This window comes from Chenopodium quinoa, unplaced genomic scaffold (assembly GCF_001683475.1).
Source record: "Chenopodium quinoa cultivar QQ74 unplaced genomic scaffold, ASM168347v1, whole genome shotgun sequence".
Classification (NCBI taxonomy): domain Eukaryota; kingdom Viridiplantae; phylum Streptophyta; class Magnoliopsida; order Caryophyllales; family Amaranthaceae; genus Chenopodium; species Chenopodium quinoa.
The window spans coordinates 2,228,212-2,244,845 of record NW_018743858.1 but is presented as its reverse complement, the minus strand read 5'-3'; the positions used below and the strand labels follow the sequence as shown (position 1 = coordinate 2,244,845).

Here is a 16,634-nt window from a genome sequence, read left to right as displayed (position 1 = left end):
TTGTGTCTTCTTAGTCTAAATCTTTTAATTATCCTAAAATTTTATATTTTTTTGGCTATTAAGTTACTTATCACGGTGGAGTAGTATGTATTTATGTGGTTGTACTATGTTTGTTTAATGCTGTGAACTTGGTATATGTGTTTATTTGTTAGTGTATGGTTATTGTAAGGTGGAGTATTATATGTAATGTGTATGTTATTTCTAATTTAAAAGGAGTAATGATCCTAGTTTTATTTTGTAATTAAATTGAGGCGGTTCATTTTGTCGTATAAATCGATGCAGTATAATTTAGAGACACTGCATTTGACAATGAGAAGGTTCCAGTTGCTACAATTTTATTGTTCTATATTGTTCTTTAAGTAGAATTAATAATTAGAAAAAAAAAAACCCTATGATGAGTATGTGAAGAATCTACTCTGGGGGGCATGCAGCTTATGTGATGTCACTCCATCTGTTTTGATGTTTGACGAGGCACGATTAAGCTATAATATGAGGGATTTAAAGCAATGACTCAAACACGTTTTTTTTTTTTTGCCACTCCATCTTATATGATGTTTGATTAGGCAATGGGATGCTAGAAGTTAAATGTATTTCCTTTGTGCCACTCCATCCTATAGATGTTTGATGAGGCAATGTGTTGCCTTGTTGTTGCCACCCCCCATGATGATTACACTACTATGAATAAAAACATATTTAGTTTTGTATTGCGAGTTCTTCTTCCACTATTGTGAACATACATACATTGAACTAATAGTAAAAGTTGTCAACTTTGATAAGTGGGTTCATTTATAATTACAAAATACATTTATAATTGCTCCTTATCAACTAAGGCTAATTAATAAATTGCATAATTGCAACTTTTTTAACTTCACAAAAGTACATCCAATCCCTATCCACATTAGACAAAATGGGGCAAAATTCTAATGATCAAGTAGTAATGATCATAAGCATAATATTGTACGCTACATATTTTAACCATCTACCAACCGTTGACTAATCTAACACTTTACTACTAATTTTATAACAAAAAGTTCTTGATATGTTTTCATAATTTGCATTCTTTATCTTATGGAATAACATGCCACTACCTGAGTTACATGATATGTATCAGGTGCTGGAAATGTGCATGCCCTGCATCATACCTTCCAATTCATCAACTTGCATAGACGTTTCCTCCACGATTGAGATATAACTTTCCCTTGGAATATGCTCTGTTTTTGCCTTTGCCCTTTCATCTGTGTGCTGAATAGTTGTTGTTAATCCATGTAAAATCATGCGTTGTTGCAGCAAATACGTCATACTTTCTTTTAGCAACTGAATTGGCACTTCTATGTAAGTTGGAAAATTTCCTGCTCTTTCCATCCTTTCCTTTGCATGATGTGGTTGTATATAATTATTTGAACCATGCACCATCATTATCTCAAGCATGCAATATTGTAGGCTTAGAAACACATGATTTACTTTACGAGGCTCAAAAATTTCATAAGCATACTTGACAGCACTTACTAGCTCGTCTACGTTTCTAGGGGCTTGTTGATGTTGACATGCTTGAATAGCATTAAAGAACCCTAAGTCGAGAACATTTAAGTCCGGACTGTTTAGGGGTTGTGCTATAAGATGTATGTTGAAACCATCTGTGTTTGCTGCATTTCTGAATTCAATGTCATGTAGTTGCAAATGTGGTGTAGCATTATCTTGCTGAACCCAAATTGTTTCACCCGCATCAATTGGCCAATTTGCCTTGATTGAGGAAAGCAATTGCTCAATAAATAACTTTCTTATAACTGATTGTGTAATATTCTTGATTGGTTTTGTTTCCAAAGTGCCAACCACTCTATGTATGCTAGATCGCTTTGCTGGAATAACTTTTGTCAATGGGAAACATCTTAACTTTCCATCAAACAGACATTCACCATCTGGTCCATGAACTGCTCTTGACAATGCTACCTCAAACATGACTTTGGTATCGTACCTTTTGGACTTACAATTCCGGTAAGGATGTACTTCATTTGGTGCCAAATAAAATGTTTGTGAGTTTTTTGACATAAAAAAACCATTTCTCATCAATGTGTACTGTTTAGGGTAAAAAAATACCCCCTAGACACGTGGCCCTATAAAGGCTTGCCACGTGTCAAGCTTGCAACGGTCAACAAAGGCCCAATCCCTTTGCGACACGTGTCCATTGTACCCTAATTGAGGTACAGTTCTCCCCTACTATAAATAGTAGGGGCATATCTCATTTATGGGGATCGAGAACGATTCCAACAACTAACCAAACACAAAACCCATTGCAAAACGCTCCCTAATCGAGAAGCATTTATTGTTCTTTATACTTCTTTAAGAAAGATTCTAACTTGATCTTCGGAGGCGGAACTCCCACCCCCATCAGGAGTCTCCGTTATTTGTGCAGGTACAGGCGAAGGAAGGAGCATACTAGGAAATTGTAACTCTCCCGCAGGACACATAAAAAAACCCCCAAACATCTGGCGCCGTCTGTGGGGGAGAGTACTTTCTAGATGACTTCAGAACCTGTACTACCGGGGAAAAATAGCCAACCTGATGGTGAGGCTGAGGTCCACTCGGACCAAGATACAGCCGACAACTATGAGGTCGAGACGTACACAACCGCTGATGGTTCTTTTAGGACCAAGCATACCCGTTCCAAAGACAAAAGGGAACGGGCAGAACATCAAGTGGGCCTTAGTCATCCCACCAGAGGTCCGCTTGGGTTAACCCCCGCTTCAGAAGGAGCCACTCCTGTCTCCAGGGACGAATTCATGAGTATGATGATGAGTTTCAAAGAGGCAGGCGGAAGAAAGACGTCTTGGGAAAAAGACGACCAAGGTGGTAAAAGATAGAGCACCTACTCCGCACCCAAAGTCAAAGGTGCCGGTTAGGTCCATTGATATCTCAAAGATTCGCATTCCCATGGAGAAAACCAAAAAACCCTTTCGGCACATACAGCCAGGTGGTACAAAGAAGGTCTACTCTGATGCTCGGACGCTCATTCAGGATAAAAAGATCCAACAACGTTCCGAGTCGGCATCGACGTCGGCCTTTCAAGACAGTTTCCATATTACATCAGGGAGGCACTCGAGAACAAGTAAAGAGAGTCGGTCGACCGAGGTTTCCGCTCGATTCGGCCCTCATTTAATCCAACCGGCAGTTCATGGGTCACCATACATGCCCTTTGGATCTCCTTACTCACAGCCGGCCCTATTCGGGGGTCAGTAGCCACCTGTCCAGCCTATGGACTAGTAGCTCCGGCTGCTCAACCTTGGGGAACAGCCAACGACGTTCTCCAGGGAAATCACTGAGATGGCTCAGCCGTCAAAGATAAAAAATGTGTTGGTAGGTGCCTATGACGGCACCACCAACCCAGAAGATCACCTTATGGCATACACCAACCTGATGTATTTGCAGGGTTTGGATGATGCCTCTTGGTGTAGGTGCTTCCCGGCAACGTTGAAAGGGATTGCTCAACGTTGGTTTGGTAACCTACCTGCCGGATGCATCAATAACTTTAGAACGTTGGCATACTAGTTCACCTCCAACTTCTCAATGAACATCCCTGCTAAAAAGACAAGCCTTGATCTCGGGGCAATACAGCAGGGGCACAAGGAATGGCTTAGGTCATATGTCAGGCGGTTCAACTTGATGAGAATCCAAATCCAGGAATTGTCTGATGACGTCGCCTATACCGACTTCTTCAAAGGTCTAAAGGATGGGTCAACCTTTAAGTTTGACTTGGTAAGAAAAAGGGTCTCTACCCTTCATGAGGCATTAATGAAGGAAGAGGCTTACATACAGGCAATGGAACTTTGCACTGTTAAACTTCCAGCGGATTACAAAAGATCCGATAAAAGAGAAAGCCAGCCTACTCAGCCGGCCAAAAGGGAAGAGAAGAAACGAAAAGAAGTCTGGGCGGCAGAGCCATCCGGACAACCGTTCCAGAAGAGAAAGAGGTCGGATCTGTATGTCCCAAGGTACGAATTCACCAAGGATTGCGCCTCCATTCTCAAGGAGGTTAAAGACCGGTTAAATCTTGAAAAACCGGCAGCAATGAAGAGTCCCGTGAGCAGCCGGGATAAAGGTAAATATTGCCATTTCCACGAAGAGATAAGCCATGACACTGAAGGTTGTTTTAGTCTTAGGCGGCTCTTTGACCGCCTTGCTGATGAGGGGGCTCTAAAAACTTATCTGTCAAAATCAAAGGGTACTCCCAAACAGGTCAAAGGACAACCTCCAAAGACACCGGAAACTCCTTCTGACACTGATGAGGATACCATCTTAACCATAGCCGGTGGATTTTAAGGTGGAGGTCCTACCATCCGGGGTACAAAGGATAACATAAGAAGGCTGATCAACTCAATAGATGAAGGTCAGTCGTCTAAAAATTCATTCCCGGAGGTCAATATCTCCGAAAAGGATAGAGGGGAGGTCAGGCGGCCCCACGATGATCCCATAGTCATCGAATGTAAAATTGCCAATCAACGAGTTGGCCGTATCTTAATTGATACCGGGAGCTCGTCCGACCTTATAAGCTACCGGTGCTTAGAAAAACTCAAGTACAAGCCCAATAGCATGATTCAGGCTCCATACCCTCTTGTTGGCTTTGGGGGAGGAGTAGTGCATCCGGTGGGGATGGTTGACCTACCCATCCGGTTTGGAGAGAAGGGGAAAGGTCGGTATATGGTTGTCAAGTTTCTTGTTGTTGAGGAACTGACGGCTTACAACCTGATCATTGGCCGCCCAACCCTTAACATCTCCAAAGCAGTGATCATCCCGTCTCTAATGTTGATTAAATTCGAGAGGGATGATGGCACAGTCGGTTCCTTGAGTGGGGACCAAAAGACGGCGAGAGAGTGTTACCTCTCAGACGTCAAACCAACATTGGTCACAGACGGTCAGGAAAAGGAAATAGTTGAACTTGACGAATGTGATCAAGAAGCACCGGCCCTAAAAGCAGTCGGTAAAAAGAGAAAGGCGGATGAAATGGCACCCGTCAAAGAAAAACAATAGCAATCATTGTCAGGGGAGAGGTCAGATGACCTTCGCCCCCAGCCGGCAGGAGAAATTATTGACATCATCTTAGATAACAGTCGGCCTGACAGAACTGTCAAAGTTGGGACAGTTGCTTTTGACAACTTAGGAACCAACTTGCTCCGATTGCTGAGAGAATTCAAAGATGTGTTTGCCTTTGAAGTGGAAGAAATGTCGGGCGTAAGCCCGGATCTTGCTGTTCATAAACTCACTATGGATCCTAAAAAGAAGCCGGTTAGGCAAAAGAAGAGGAACCATGGTGAGGAAAGATCTCAGGCGGCCGCATCCGAGGTCAAGAAGCTTTTGGATGTCGGGTTCATTCGGCAATGCTACTACCCGGATTGGGTAGCCAATGTTATCCTTGTGAAAAAGCCGAATGGTACCTGGCGCATGTATGTAGATTACACGGACTTAAACATAGCTTGTCCAAAATATAGTTACCCGCTTCCAAAGATCGACCACTTGGTAGACTCTACAGCCGGTCATGCTCTGATGAGTTTTATGTATGCCTATTCCGGCTTCCATTAGATACCTTTGTGGAAGAAAGACCAAGAAAAGACGGCTTTCGTCACAGATCAAGGTTTATACTGTTACACGGTGATGCCGTTTGGGTTGAAAAATGCGCCTGCTACCTTCCAACGAATGATAAACTCGGTCTTTTATGATCAGATTGGGAGAAATGTAGAGGCGTACAATGATGACATGATAGTCAAGTCCAAGTTACAGGCGGATCATCTATCTGACCTCCGAGAAACCTTTACCACCCTCAGGCGGCAAAAGGTCATGCTTAACCCAAAAAAGTGCGTCTTTGGTGTTGAGTCTGGGAAGTTTCTCGGATTTTTGATTGACCAGAGAAGTATAGAGGCTAATCCGGACAAGGTGCAGGCGGTGATTGACATGCAGTCGCCTCGTACCGTCAAAGAGGCTCAAAAGCTTACCGGTTATCTGGCGACATTGGGGAGATTCCTCAGCCGGTCAGGTGATAAGTGCCTTTAATTTTTTCAAGCAATGAAAAAGAGGTCCAGGTTTGAATGGGGTGAAGAGGCTGAGGCGGCATTCTAGAGGCTGAAACAACACTTGCATTCTTTGCCAAGATTAGCGAGTCCCCTTCCCCAAGAGGCCCTCTATATGTACCTAGCCGTCTTGGATCATTCCCTAAGTGTCGTTCTCCTTGCCGAGAGAAACGGCAAACAGCTCCCGGTTTATTTCATAAGCCACGTTCTCCGGAATGCTGAACTTCGATATCCCATGATTGAAAATTTTGGTCTGGCTTTATACAAAGCGGTCAAACGGTTGAAACCTTATTTCTTGGCTCATCCAGTTACCGTCTACACTGATCAACCGCTCAAACAACCTATGACCACGTTAGAGTCATCCGGGAGAATGATTAAATGGGAAGTGGAAATTCAAAGTCTAGAGATAACTTTCAAGCCCAGGCAGGCAGTGAAAGGTCAGGCGTTTGCCGACTTCATTGTTGAAATGACTAGGGCGGTACAGCCGGATAATACTGACTAGGTATGGAAGATGTATGTAGACGGGAGTTCTACCATGAATGGTTGTGGGGCAGGCGTAATTTGTCATTCCCCGGAAGGGGATAAATACGAGTATGCTCTACGATTCAAGTTTCAGGCTTCGAATAATGAAGCAGAGTACGAGGCCTTGCTAGTCGGTATCCGCATGTGTAAGGCAGCCGAGGCAAGGAAGGTTGACGCCTGTTCTGATTCTCAACTAATTGTTAGCCAGTACCATGGTGATTACGAAGCCACCCACCTAATAATGATTAAATATCTTCAAGCAGTCAAAGAAGAGGCTGGGGCATTTGATGAATTCAATCTAAGTCAAGTGTCAAGGTCTGAGAATAATCAGGCGGATGCACTATCAAAACTGGCATCATCCGCCACTTGCGATACGCCTAGGTCAGCCTTTTAGGAAGTCATGGAAAAGAAAATCATTAAACATGATCCCATTGGAGTTCTAGATCGAAGCTCTACTTGGATGGACCCCATCCGGGACTACTTGGTAGACGGCACTCTACCGGATGCCTCCTCAGAAGCGGCTGCTCTAAAGAGACGAGCATTAAGTTTCATCATGCACAAGGGTGAACTCTTTCGAAAGGGGTACCTACAGCCGTTATTCAAGTGTATAACCCCAGAAAGGGGAAGGGAAGTGCTAGAAGACCTACATGCCGGCTTCTATGGATTACACATAGGCGGCAGAACCCTTGCAAAGAGAGCCAGGCGGCAGGGGTACTTTTGGCCAACTCTTGAGGCAGATGCTCTAGATCTAGTAAAGAGATGTGACAAGTGCCAGAGACTTGGCCGGCTTATCCGTCAGCCGGCTATTGATTTGACGGCTATCTTCAGCTCTATCCCATTTGCCAAATGGGGCATGGAGAACCATATACGCCAGCCTCAGGCGGCCGTAGATACATTTTGGTGGCTGTTGATTACTTCATAAAGTGGGTTGAGGCAGAGGCGGTAAAGGGCATCAAAACTATGGATGTAATCTCCTTCTTCTGGAAGAATGTCATCACTCGGTACGGTGTTCCTATGTCAATGGTCTTTGATAATGGACCGTAGTTCGAAACGCCTGTCCTCAAAACTTGGTTGCAAGACCAAGGGATTTCACATTATTTTGCATCCGTAGGCCGTCCTCAAGCAAACGGTCAGGTGGAAGCTTTCAACAAGCTCATTTCAGGCTGAATAAAGAAAAAGATCGAAAAAGCAGGCGGTCTTTGGGCAGAAGAATTGACTCATGTTCTTTGGTCAATCAGAATGACAGAGAAGGGGCCAATCGGTGAAACCCCATTTTTCATAGCATACAGCACAGAGGTTGTCCTTCCTATTGAATTATATGAACCAACACTTCGAATCATGCTTTATGATGAAGAAGCAAATTAGGAGGCCATGCGTCTGGCTTTGGATTCTCTCCCTTAAAGAAGAGGTAATGCCGCCTTACATCATGAAATCTACCGTCTAAGAATGACGAGAGCCTACAACAAAAGGGTGCGCAAAAGACCCCTTAAAGTAGGAGATTTTATACTACGTAAACTTAAGGCAACCGGTAGGGCGAACGAACAAGGGAAGTTAACTCCAAATTGGGAAGGACCCTACCGGATTTTTGAAGAAGTTAGAAATGGCACATACCGCCTGGAAACCCCAGACGGAATGCAGCTACCTCGCACCTGGAATGTAGATAACTTGAAAAAGTACTACTTCTAAGGAATTTGTAATTTTTGTAAATAACATTGAAATTTGAAGTATATCATTTCTGTTCATTTAATTGTATTAGCACCCGTCTAGTGCAAAAACACAGTCGGAAGAACATTTATTAAACCACTGCTCCAAAAAGAGCAGTCATCCGGTGACACCCATCCGGGTGAATTCACCGAAGTGAACAGCTCCCTTCCGGGTGGTACATTGTTCTGGCGATCGTAAACTCAAACGGCTTACTGACACATTATTGAAAGTAAACAGCCGTTCGAAATGATCCATTGCATCTGGGATTCGGCCAGCATAGACCCAAAAGTGGTCCATGCGGCAAAATCAAAAGCCTAGTAAAAACACCAACCTGCTTTAGCAGCAAAGCACTACAGGCGGTTAGGTATTCCGGATGAACATTTATTTAAAATGACGATGTTATTCCTCTTGGTATGAAAACTCCTGCGTTAAAAACACAACAGATTTTTAAATATATATATATATGGGCTTAAAGCAACCGGTCTTTATCCAAAAGATATGGAGACGGCCTATAATGCTCTTTAAAACATCATAGTACCCATCCGGCTGTCTTTGAAACGGCTGCTTGTTTACCGTTTGAGTAAACAAAGCCATTTCAGGGGCATTTTATTGTATCAGTCGGTATGTTGTAGGTCAAACATCGTTACCCATCCGGCTGTCTTTGAAACGGCTGCTTGTTTACCGTTGGAATAAACAAAGTCAGCCATTTCAGGGGCATTTGATTGTATCAGCCGGTGCGTTGTAGATATATATAAGTAATTTGCATTTAAAAAAAATGCAAGTAAAGGATAAATGTAAATAGAAAAACCGACTGAGTCAGTAAATATATTAAAATAGAAATGTTAACCGGACCCATGTCCAGGGAAAGTACAGAAACATACACGGCTCGTAGGCCGGTAAGAAGAGGAAAAAAGAGAAGATTGTTTATGCTTGTTACTATTGCTGCTGAGGTTGCTGTCGCTTCGGCTGCTGAGCTTGTTCTGTTGGAACTTCAGCCGACTGCACCATAGTTGGTTCTGGCAAGATTTCAGTTGGGGCCTCCTGATTTACCTCATCCGGTTGACTCTCCGTATTCCGTTCGACCCACTCCTCAAAAGGTGGAGGAGGGTCAGAACCGAGTACCTTAGCCTCGTATACTTCATAAGCATACAAGTACCGGAGGTTGAAGTATTCGAACTCATAGTCCGAATGAATGAGACTCCAAGCCAGCTTCATGTGTTCCTCGCAGTCGGCCACATCCTCTTCAATTAGGCGGAGTTGTTCCTTCTCTAGCTCTTCTTTATGTGCCGCCTGACTTGAAGCAAGCTCGTCCTTCAGCCGGCTGTTCTCAAGGCGGAGGTTAGCATTTTCAGTGTCGGCTCCTTTCAGAACCTTGAGATCAGCTTGAAGGTCTTTAACTTTTTGATCAAGCTCATTCGCTCTTTTTTTTTGCCGCCTCCCTAGCCGAAACAGCTCCCTTCAGCAATTCCTCCTGTTCTAACTCCTTCCGTTTAGTTTCCAAGTCATATGTAATAGCATTGAATCGGCAAACGTCAATCAGCTCAGATGCACGTTTCTGAGCGTCCCTTACCTCCTCTTGCTTTTTACGCAAGGAGACTCGCAGTCCATCAACTCTTAGCAACACCTGCGACATCAGCCGGAAAAAGTGTTAAGAAATTAAAAAGGTTATCACTCTTCCGACAAATCAAGATCATTCCACAAGCATAGGCCATTCGGTCAATTACCTCAGCTAGAAGGGAGTTGATGCGGTCGAGGTTCACTTGGTGCACAGCCGGCACCGCCGCCTTCTCAGAGCGGGCCAGAGTCTTAATCATCCTCTTCGCATACTGGTTGTAATTGGGCCGGCTAGAGGATGAATCTGCAATTATAGAGTTATCCGTCAAATGCTGGGCATACGCTCCGCCAATCCTACTACGTAAGCTTGAGCCAACCGGTAGGGCGAACGAACAAGGGAAGTTAACTCCAAATTGGGAAGGACTCTGTCGGATTTTTGAAGAAATTAGAAATGGCACTTACCGCCTGGAAACCCCAGACGGAAGGCAGCTACCTCGCACGTGGAACGTAGATAACTTGAAAAAGTATTACTTCTAAGGAATTTGTAATTTTTGTAAATAGCATTGAAATTTGAAGTATATCATTTCTGTTCATTGAATTAGTACCCGTCTAGTGCAAAAACACAGACGGAAGAACATTAATTAAACCACTGCTCCAAAAAGAGCAGTCATCCGGTGACACCCATTCGGGTGAATTCACCGAAGAGAACAGCTCCCTTCCGAGTAGTACATTGTTCTGGCGATCGTAAACTCAAACGACATTTACTGACACATCATTGAAAGTACACAACCGTTCGAAATGATCCATTGCATCTGATTTTCGGCCGGCATAGATCTAAAAGTGGTCCATGCAGCAAAATCCAAATCTTGGTAAAAACACCAACCGGCTTTAGCAGCAAAGCACTATAGGCGGTTAGGTATTCCGGATGAACACTTGTTTAGAAGAACAATGTTATTCCTCTTTGTATGAAAACTCATGATGTGTTAAAAACAACAGTAGATTTTTAAATATATATATATATATATATATGGGCTTAAAGCAACCGGTCTATATCCAAAAGATATGAAGACGGTCTTTAGTACCCATCCGGCTGTCTTTGAAATGGCTGCTTGTTTACCGTTGGTTCCGGCTGGATTACAGTTGGGGCTTCCTAATTTACCTCATCCGGTTGACTCTCTGTATTCCGTTCGACCCACTCCTCAAAAGGGGGAGGAGGGTTAGAACCGAGTACCTTATCCTCGTATACTTCAGAAGCATACAGGTACCGATGGTTGAAGTATTCGAACTCATAGTCCGGATGAATGAGACACCAAGCCATCTTCATACGCCCCTCACAATCGGCCTCATTCTCTTCAATCAGGCGGAGTTGTTCCTTCTCCAGCTCTTCTTTATGAGCCGCCTGATTTGAAGCAAGCTCATCTTTCAGCCGACTGTTATCCCGTCGGAGGTCAGCATTCTCTTTGTCGGCTTCTTCCAGAGCCTTGAGATCTGCCTTAAGGTCGTTGACTTTTTGCTCAAGTTCGTCTGCCTTATTCTTTGCCGCCTCCGCAGCTGAAAAAACTCCCTTCAACAATTCCTCCTGTTCCAACTCCTTCCGTTTAGTTTCCAAGTCATATGTAATAGCATTGAATTGGCAAACGTCTATCAGCTCAGATGCACGTTTCTGAGCGTCCCTTACCTCATCTTGCTTTTTACGCAAGGGGACTCGCAGCCCATCAACTCTCAGCATCACTTGCGACATCAGCCGGAAAAAGTGTTCAGAAATTAAAAAGGTTATCACTCTTCCGGTAAATCAAGATCATTCCACAAGCATAGGCCATCCGGTCAATTACCTCAGCTAGAAGGGAGTTGATGCGGTCGAGGTTCACTTGGTGCACAACCGACACCGCCGCCTTCTCAGAGCGGTTCAGAGTCTTAATCATCCTCCGCGCATACTGGTTGTAATTGGGCCTGCTGGAAAATGAATCTGCAATTATAGAGTTATCCGTCAAATGCTGGGCATACGCCCCGCCAATACTCGGACGGTAGCTTGAGGAATCCCCGGATTTTCTTGCTTGGGTTTTAACTCTCATATGCCCAAGCGGCCAGAGGGGATCAAAGGTAGAGGTTTTACCTTTTTCGGACTGTGGGGTCAAACCCCCCCCCCCAGCCGCATTCGGATCAGAGCTCTTCCGGGTCTGATCAGCCGGAGTCACCGGCCTCAATTCCTCCACTACCATTTCGAAGTGGGGAATGGATTGCAGGCTCTTTCTTGCAGTAGTTGGCCTGTCTTTGTCAGGCGTTTTCCTTGAAGCCGCAGCAGCCGGGGCGGGAGCGCCCAGCCTTGGTGTTTTAGCAGCCAGCTGAGGTATGTTTCCAGCCGGCCTTTTGTGCATGCTCGCTAAAGAGCGAGGCATGATTTGGCTCCCAGCCTGAAATCAATCAAACACATTGCGATCGGTTAGATATCATCTACTTCAAGTATATCACATCCGGCATATAAAAAAAAAAGCAAAGGCAGGCTACCCCGGCATTTTTGGCGGCCAGCGCCGCCTTCTTCTCCTCTATCTTTTTTTTTCCTAAGAAGAATAGCAGAAGTGGTTGGAGTCTTTTCTGGTGGCACCATTTCTTTGGCAACTTCTGCAAAAAGACAAAAGGTAGGGTTTAAATACTGATAAACATACGCAGACGACAAATGTTAGGTCATTCAACAACCTACCCTTAGTAAACATTGTACTAAGATTACAAAGGGACAGGAAGGCTTCATCTTTAAACCATTCCGGATGGGGAACCCAGAATTTGGGAACAATAATGTCGCTCCCATCATCCATCCGGGAGGTCGTCTTAAGAAAAAGATCCATCTCCATTATCTGCTCCCATGCCTCAGCCGACACTTTTGGGAGAGCGCACTTTTTCCCGAGCAAAGCCGGGTGCTTATTATATCTGCGCAGCCGGCGGTTTAGTTGGGGAGTTGGAGAAGAAATAGCGTAAAATTTGCTCTTCCAACTGCTCCACTTAGGCGGCTTGTCCAGGGTCATCATATATTCCGGATGGGTTGTTAAGGTATACCATGCATTCCATCCACCCGGCGCCCGGCTGAGGTAATGCATATGAGCAAATGCCTCCCAGCTGGGCTTAACCTCCTGCAACTTGCAGGCGGCAATGTATCCCAAAATGTTGACCCATGAGTTAGGGGTCAACTGCCATACACCCAAGTCATACCCCCTTAGTATGGCTTTAATGCAATGATGAAGGAGGAACCGGAGGCCAGCTTTGAATGCCGCCTCGTAACAGCCGAAGTAGTTATCGACATTTTCCACATCGTCGGTCCAAGCGACGCTTGCCTCTACAGGTGGTACTACCACTTCCCAGTTCTCCCCTACCGGCTTCTTCTTCAAAAAAGCAGGGAGTGTTGCGTTTAAAGTAACCACATCCCTGGCGGACATGGTCATGTCAGTAGGGTCACCTGCAGCCGGCCACTTATAGGCTTCCTCATCAATAGGGGCAGCCGCTTCAGGAGACTCCTCATTAGAGTCGGACTCCTCATCATCTGATCCTTCGCCGGATTCCTCGACATTAGAACCAGAGCTACCCAAAATGCTATCACCCGGTGTGCTAGGTACACTCGGAGAGTCTTGTGGAACATCCTCATTTGGAACTCTCTCAGACGGTTCCTCAGTCTGCTCTTCGTTTAAAGGGTCAATCGGATCAACGGCTGCATCATCGGACTTGTAATCAGAATCTACTACCGTCCATCTAGTCCGGGCCATTCTGTCCTGCACATGAACAGAAACGGTCGGATTCGAAGTAGGTGAAGGTTGTCCCAAGCACCCCCAGACGGCATTCCCAGTCCTAGACTCAGCCGTCCCTAGTGACCGGCTGACCACTGTCGTAGGTTGTGCCGTGTTTATATTGGTGGAGTCCATATCCTAACTCTATATGCACAACCGGAAATTAAAGGGAAAAGATTTGCAAAGGGTACAGATGATACCTTAGAATGTGAAGCTTGTAGGGTACAACTGTTAAAGTTGAAAGTGGCTTGAAGTCACCACAGGCGGATGTGTACAAAGCTGAAATAAGAAAGAAGAATTAGATCAAGAAGATTCAAGGAGAAATCAGGCAAGAGTAGCACAGACGATCTTCCATGAAAAGTTTTCAAAGGTCCCCCAAACGATGACTAGCCGGATGAAGGTCATTGGACCAAAATGAAAATTTCTTAAAAGCCACCCAGGCGGTATTAAAACCGGCTAAGGGTTTGAGGACTTTTTGTCAAATAAACTCATAAATGCCCCAGGCGGAGCATCACCGGCTGAATATCTTGTAAAGAAAAGATTAAAAAAGATTGAAAGCACCACAACCGGTATGGATGCCGGCTGTAGGCACTGAAAATGTTACCAAGGTCACTCAAAGATACCCCAGATGGTTAATTCCGGATGAGGGTATAATGGAACCTGTTTTGAAAAGAAGAGATTGCTCAAACAGGCCCCAGACGATGAATCACCGGATGGGGGTATATTGAATGCAACTTGAAAAGATTTTGAAGGCACCCCAGATGAAATACTCCGGCTGAGATAGCGTAGATATTAAAGTCATTAAAAATTGAAGAATGTAACCCAAGCGGTATCAAGCTCAGAAGTACCCTAGGCGGTGTTTCACCGGATGGGGGTACATTGCATTCATGATTTTTTGAAGGTTGAAGACCCCTCATACGGAGCTATGCCGGCTGAGGGAGTGAATTCAGTACTAGGGAATGGGTTAAAGACCCCCCAGGCGGCATGCAACCCGGATGGGAAAATTAGTCAAGATCCTTAAAATCAGAAGTTAAAAGTGAAGAGAAAGGTGAAGTCAGTACCTTGTTGAAATTGATCAAAATATACTCAACCGGTAGCCGGATGCGATTAATCTACAAATGCCGGATGCAAGAATTCTTGAGGAAATTAAGCAGCCGGTGTCAGAGCTCTCTTAGAAAATTTTTGAAAATTTTGTAAAGTGTGGAGGAGAGAGGTGATGTCTCCTACTTATAGGAGAGGGGCAGAAGGCGAATGAACATCTTCTGCCCTAAAAATTGAAAAACTCAAAAAAAAGGAGGGAAGTAGGCGAACCGTCACCTCCCATTCTTCTGACGCCTGTCACAAGTGACACGTGGCTATGCCACGTCACACCTATGAGGAGCAGAAGTTTAGGGTAAAAAATACCCCTAGACACATGGCCCTATAAAGGCTTACCACGTGTCAAGCTTGCAACGGTCAGCAAAGGCCCAATCCCTTTGCGACACGTGTCCATTGTACCCTAATTGAGGTACAGTTCTCCCCTACTATAAATAGTAGGGTAAGATCTCATTTATGGGGATCGATAACGATTCCAAAAACCAACCAAACACAAAACCTATTGCAAAACGCTCTCTAATCGAGAGACATTTATTGTTCTTTATACTTCTTTAAGAAAGATTCTAACTTGATCTTCGGAGGCGGAACTCCCACCCCCCATCAGGAGTCTCCGTTATTTGTGCAAGTACAGGCGAAGGAAGGAGCATACTAGGAAATTGTAACTCTCCCGCAAGACACATAAAAAACCCCCAAACATGTACCATGTTATACATATCTCCAAATGGAGGGATGGTATTAATTGTGCTTGGAATTACTTGTTGCATGCACCATCGTAGCCTTTGTATCTTATTCACAGCTGTGAGTGTCGGTTTGATTGCATTACTATGCCTCAAGATCTTGCCTTTTTTTACAAACCTCCCAATTGTTGACTTATTTATTTTCATTGCTAAAGCTATTGACCTAATGTTCCCCCTTTTTTCAAAGGGATTGCCATCAATTGTTCAACATTCAATTGAATTGGTTTTCTACCTGCCTTACCTTTTTGGTTCTTGCTAATTTTGATGCTTTGCTTTAACCGCACACTCAGCTTCACATGCTCCCATATCCCTTGCAAAGTTCACCTACTAACACCATGAATGTGGGAAAGTTTAGTAATTGTCCCTGGTGGTAGCTTGAGGTTTGTTGTTGCATGTAGGAGGCCCTCTATGCACACCTTATTTTCCACATCTTTCATGTCTTTCCTGCGTTCATTTTGTTTAGTTGTTGCCTAATTTGTACCCTGAGATGTGGCTTGAGATGTTGCCTGAGGTGTAGCCTGAATATAGTTGTCACTTGAGTTGTTGGCAATGAAGCTAAGAAAATCAATCGTTTCCATGTCGAAATTTGGCATCAAACAAAGGTAGCCTTAATTACTCGATAATGAAACTACTGAGAGTAATTCCCCTCTCCTTCCCATTCCCCTATTTAATGATCCTTTTTTTTCCTTTAAAATTTTACTATACTCTCTTCTTTAATGTGTTCTTGGGTGGTGAAAAATGAAAGGAGCAAAAGAAACAAGGTTGTTATATATACTACCATACTTTTGGTAAAAGAGAGAAAATATTCCCTCCAAAATTTTGGAGTAATTGAAAAATGTACTATGCAAAAATTTGAAATATTTGGAAATTTGTACAGTAACATGAGTTGGTGGGACCCAACTTTCACTTTTTATTAATCCCCCCACGTGTACTTTCTCTCTCTACATTTCCTTGATTAATTCCACAAAATTTCTTAGGGACCACCTTCAATTCCATTCCCTTGGCATTTTATAATAAAGTAGAAAAGTTGGATGGGGCAAAAATTTTAAAGAAAAATCAACCCCCATTGGCCATTACAAACCAGCCGTCCAGCCCCCCTACTCCGCCACCAGACGCGCCTCCCCCAAAATCCCTCCCACCATCTGCCCTCCCCCACCCATGAGCCCCCTTTGTTCTCTTCCTCCTCCCTCCCGGCC

At 44.2% G+C, this 16,634-nt stretch overlaps 2 protein-coding genes across 2 annotated transcripts; one reads left to right on the top strand and one right to left on the bottom strand.

Moving 5' to 3' along the window:
- Nucleotides 1–1,107: 1,107 nt before the first annotated feature.
- LOC110686484 lies at nt 1,108–1,956 on the bottom strand. Its single transcript, XM_021863109.1, has one exon. It carries the CDS (start codon nt 1,954–1,956, stop codon nt 1,108–1,110), a length of 849 nt encoding a protein of 282 aa, XP_021718801.1.
- Nucleotides 1,957–3,657: 1,701 nt separating this feature from the next.
- On the top strand, nt 3,658–4,314 carry LOC110686482. The gene has a single exon (XM_021863108.1). It carries the CDS (start codon nt 3,658–3,660, stop codon nt 4,312–4,314), a length of 657 nt encoding a protein of 218 aa, XP_021718800.1.
- The last annotated feature ends 12,320 nt before the right edge of the window (nt 4,315–16,634 follow it).

Excerpts from the sequence above, each read along its gene's own strand:
- LOC110686484 (XM_021863109.1), bottom strand. The coding sequence starts at position 1,956 with ATGTTTGAGGTAGCATTGTCAAGAGCAGTTCATGGACCAGATGGTGAA.
- LOC110686482 (XM_021863108.1), top strand. The coding sequence starts at position 3,658 with ATGAGAATCCAAATCCAGGAATTGTCTGATGACGTCGCCTATACCGAC.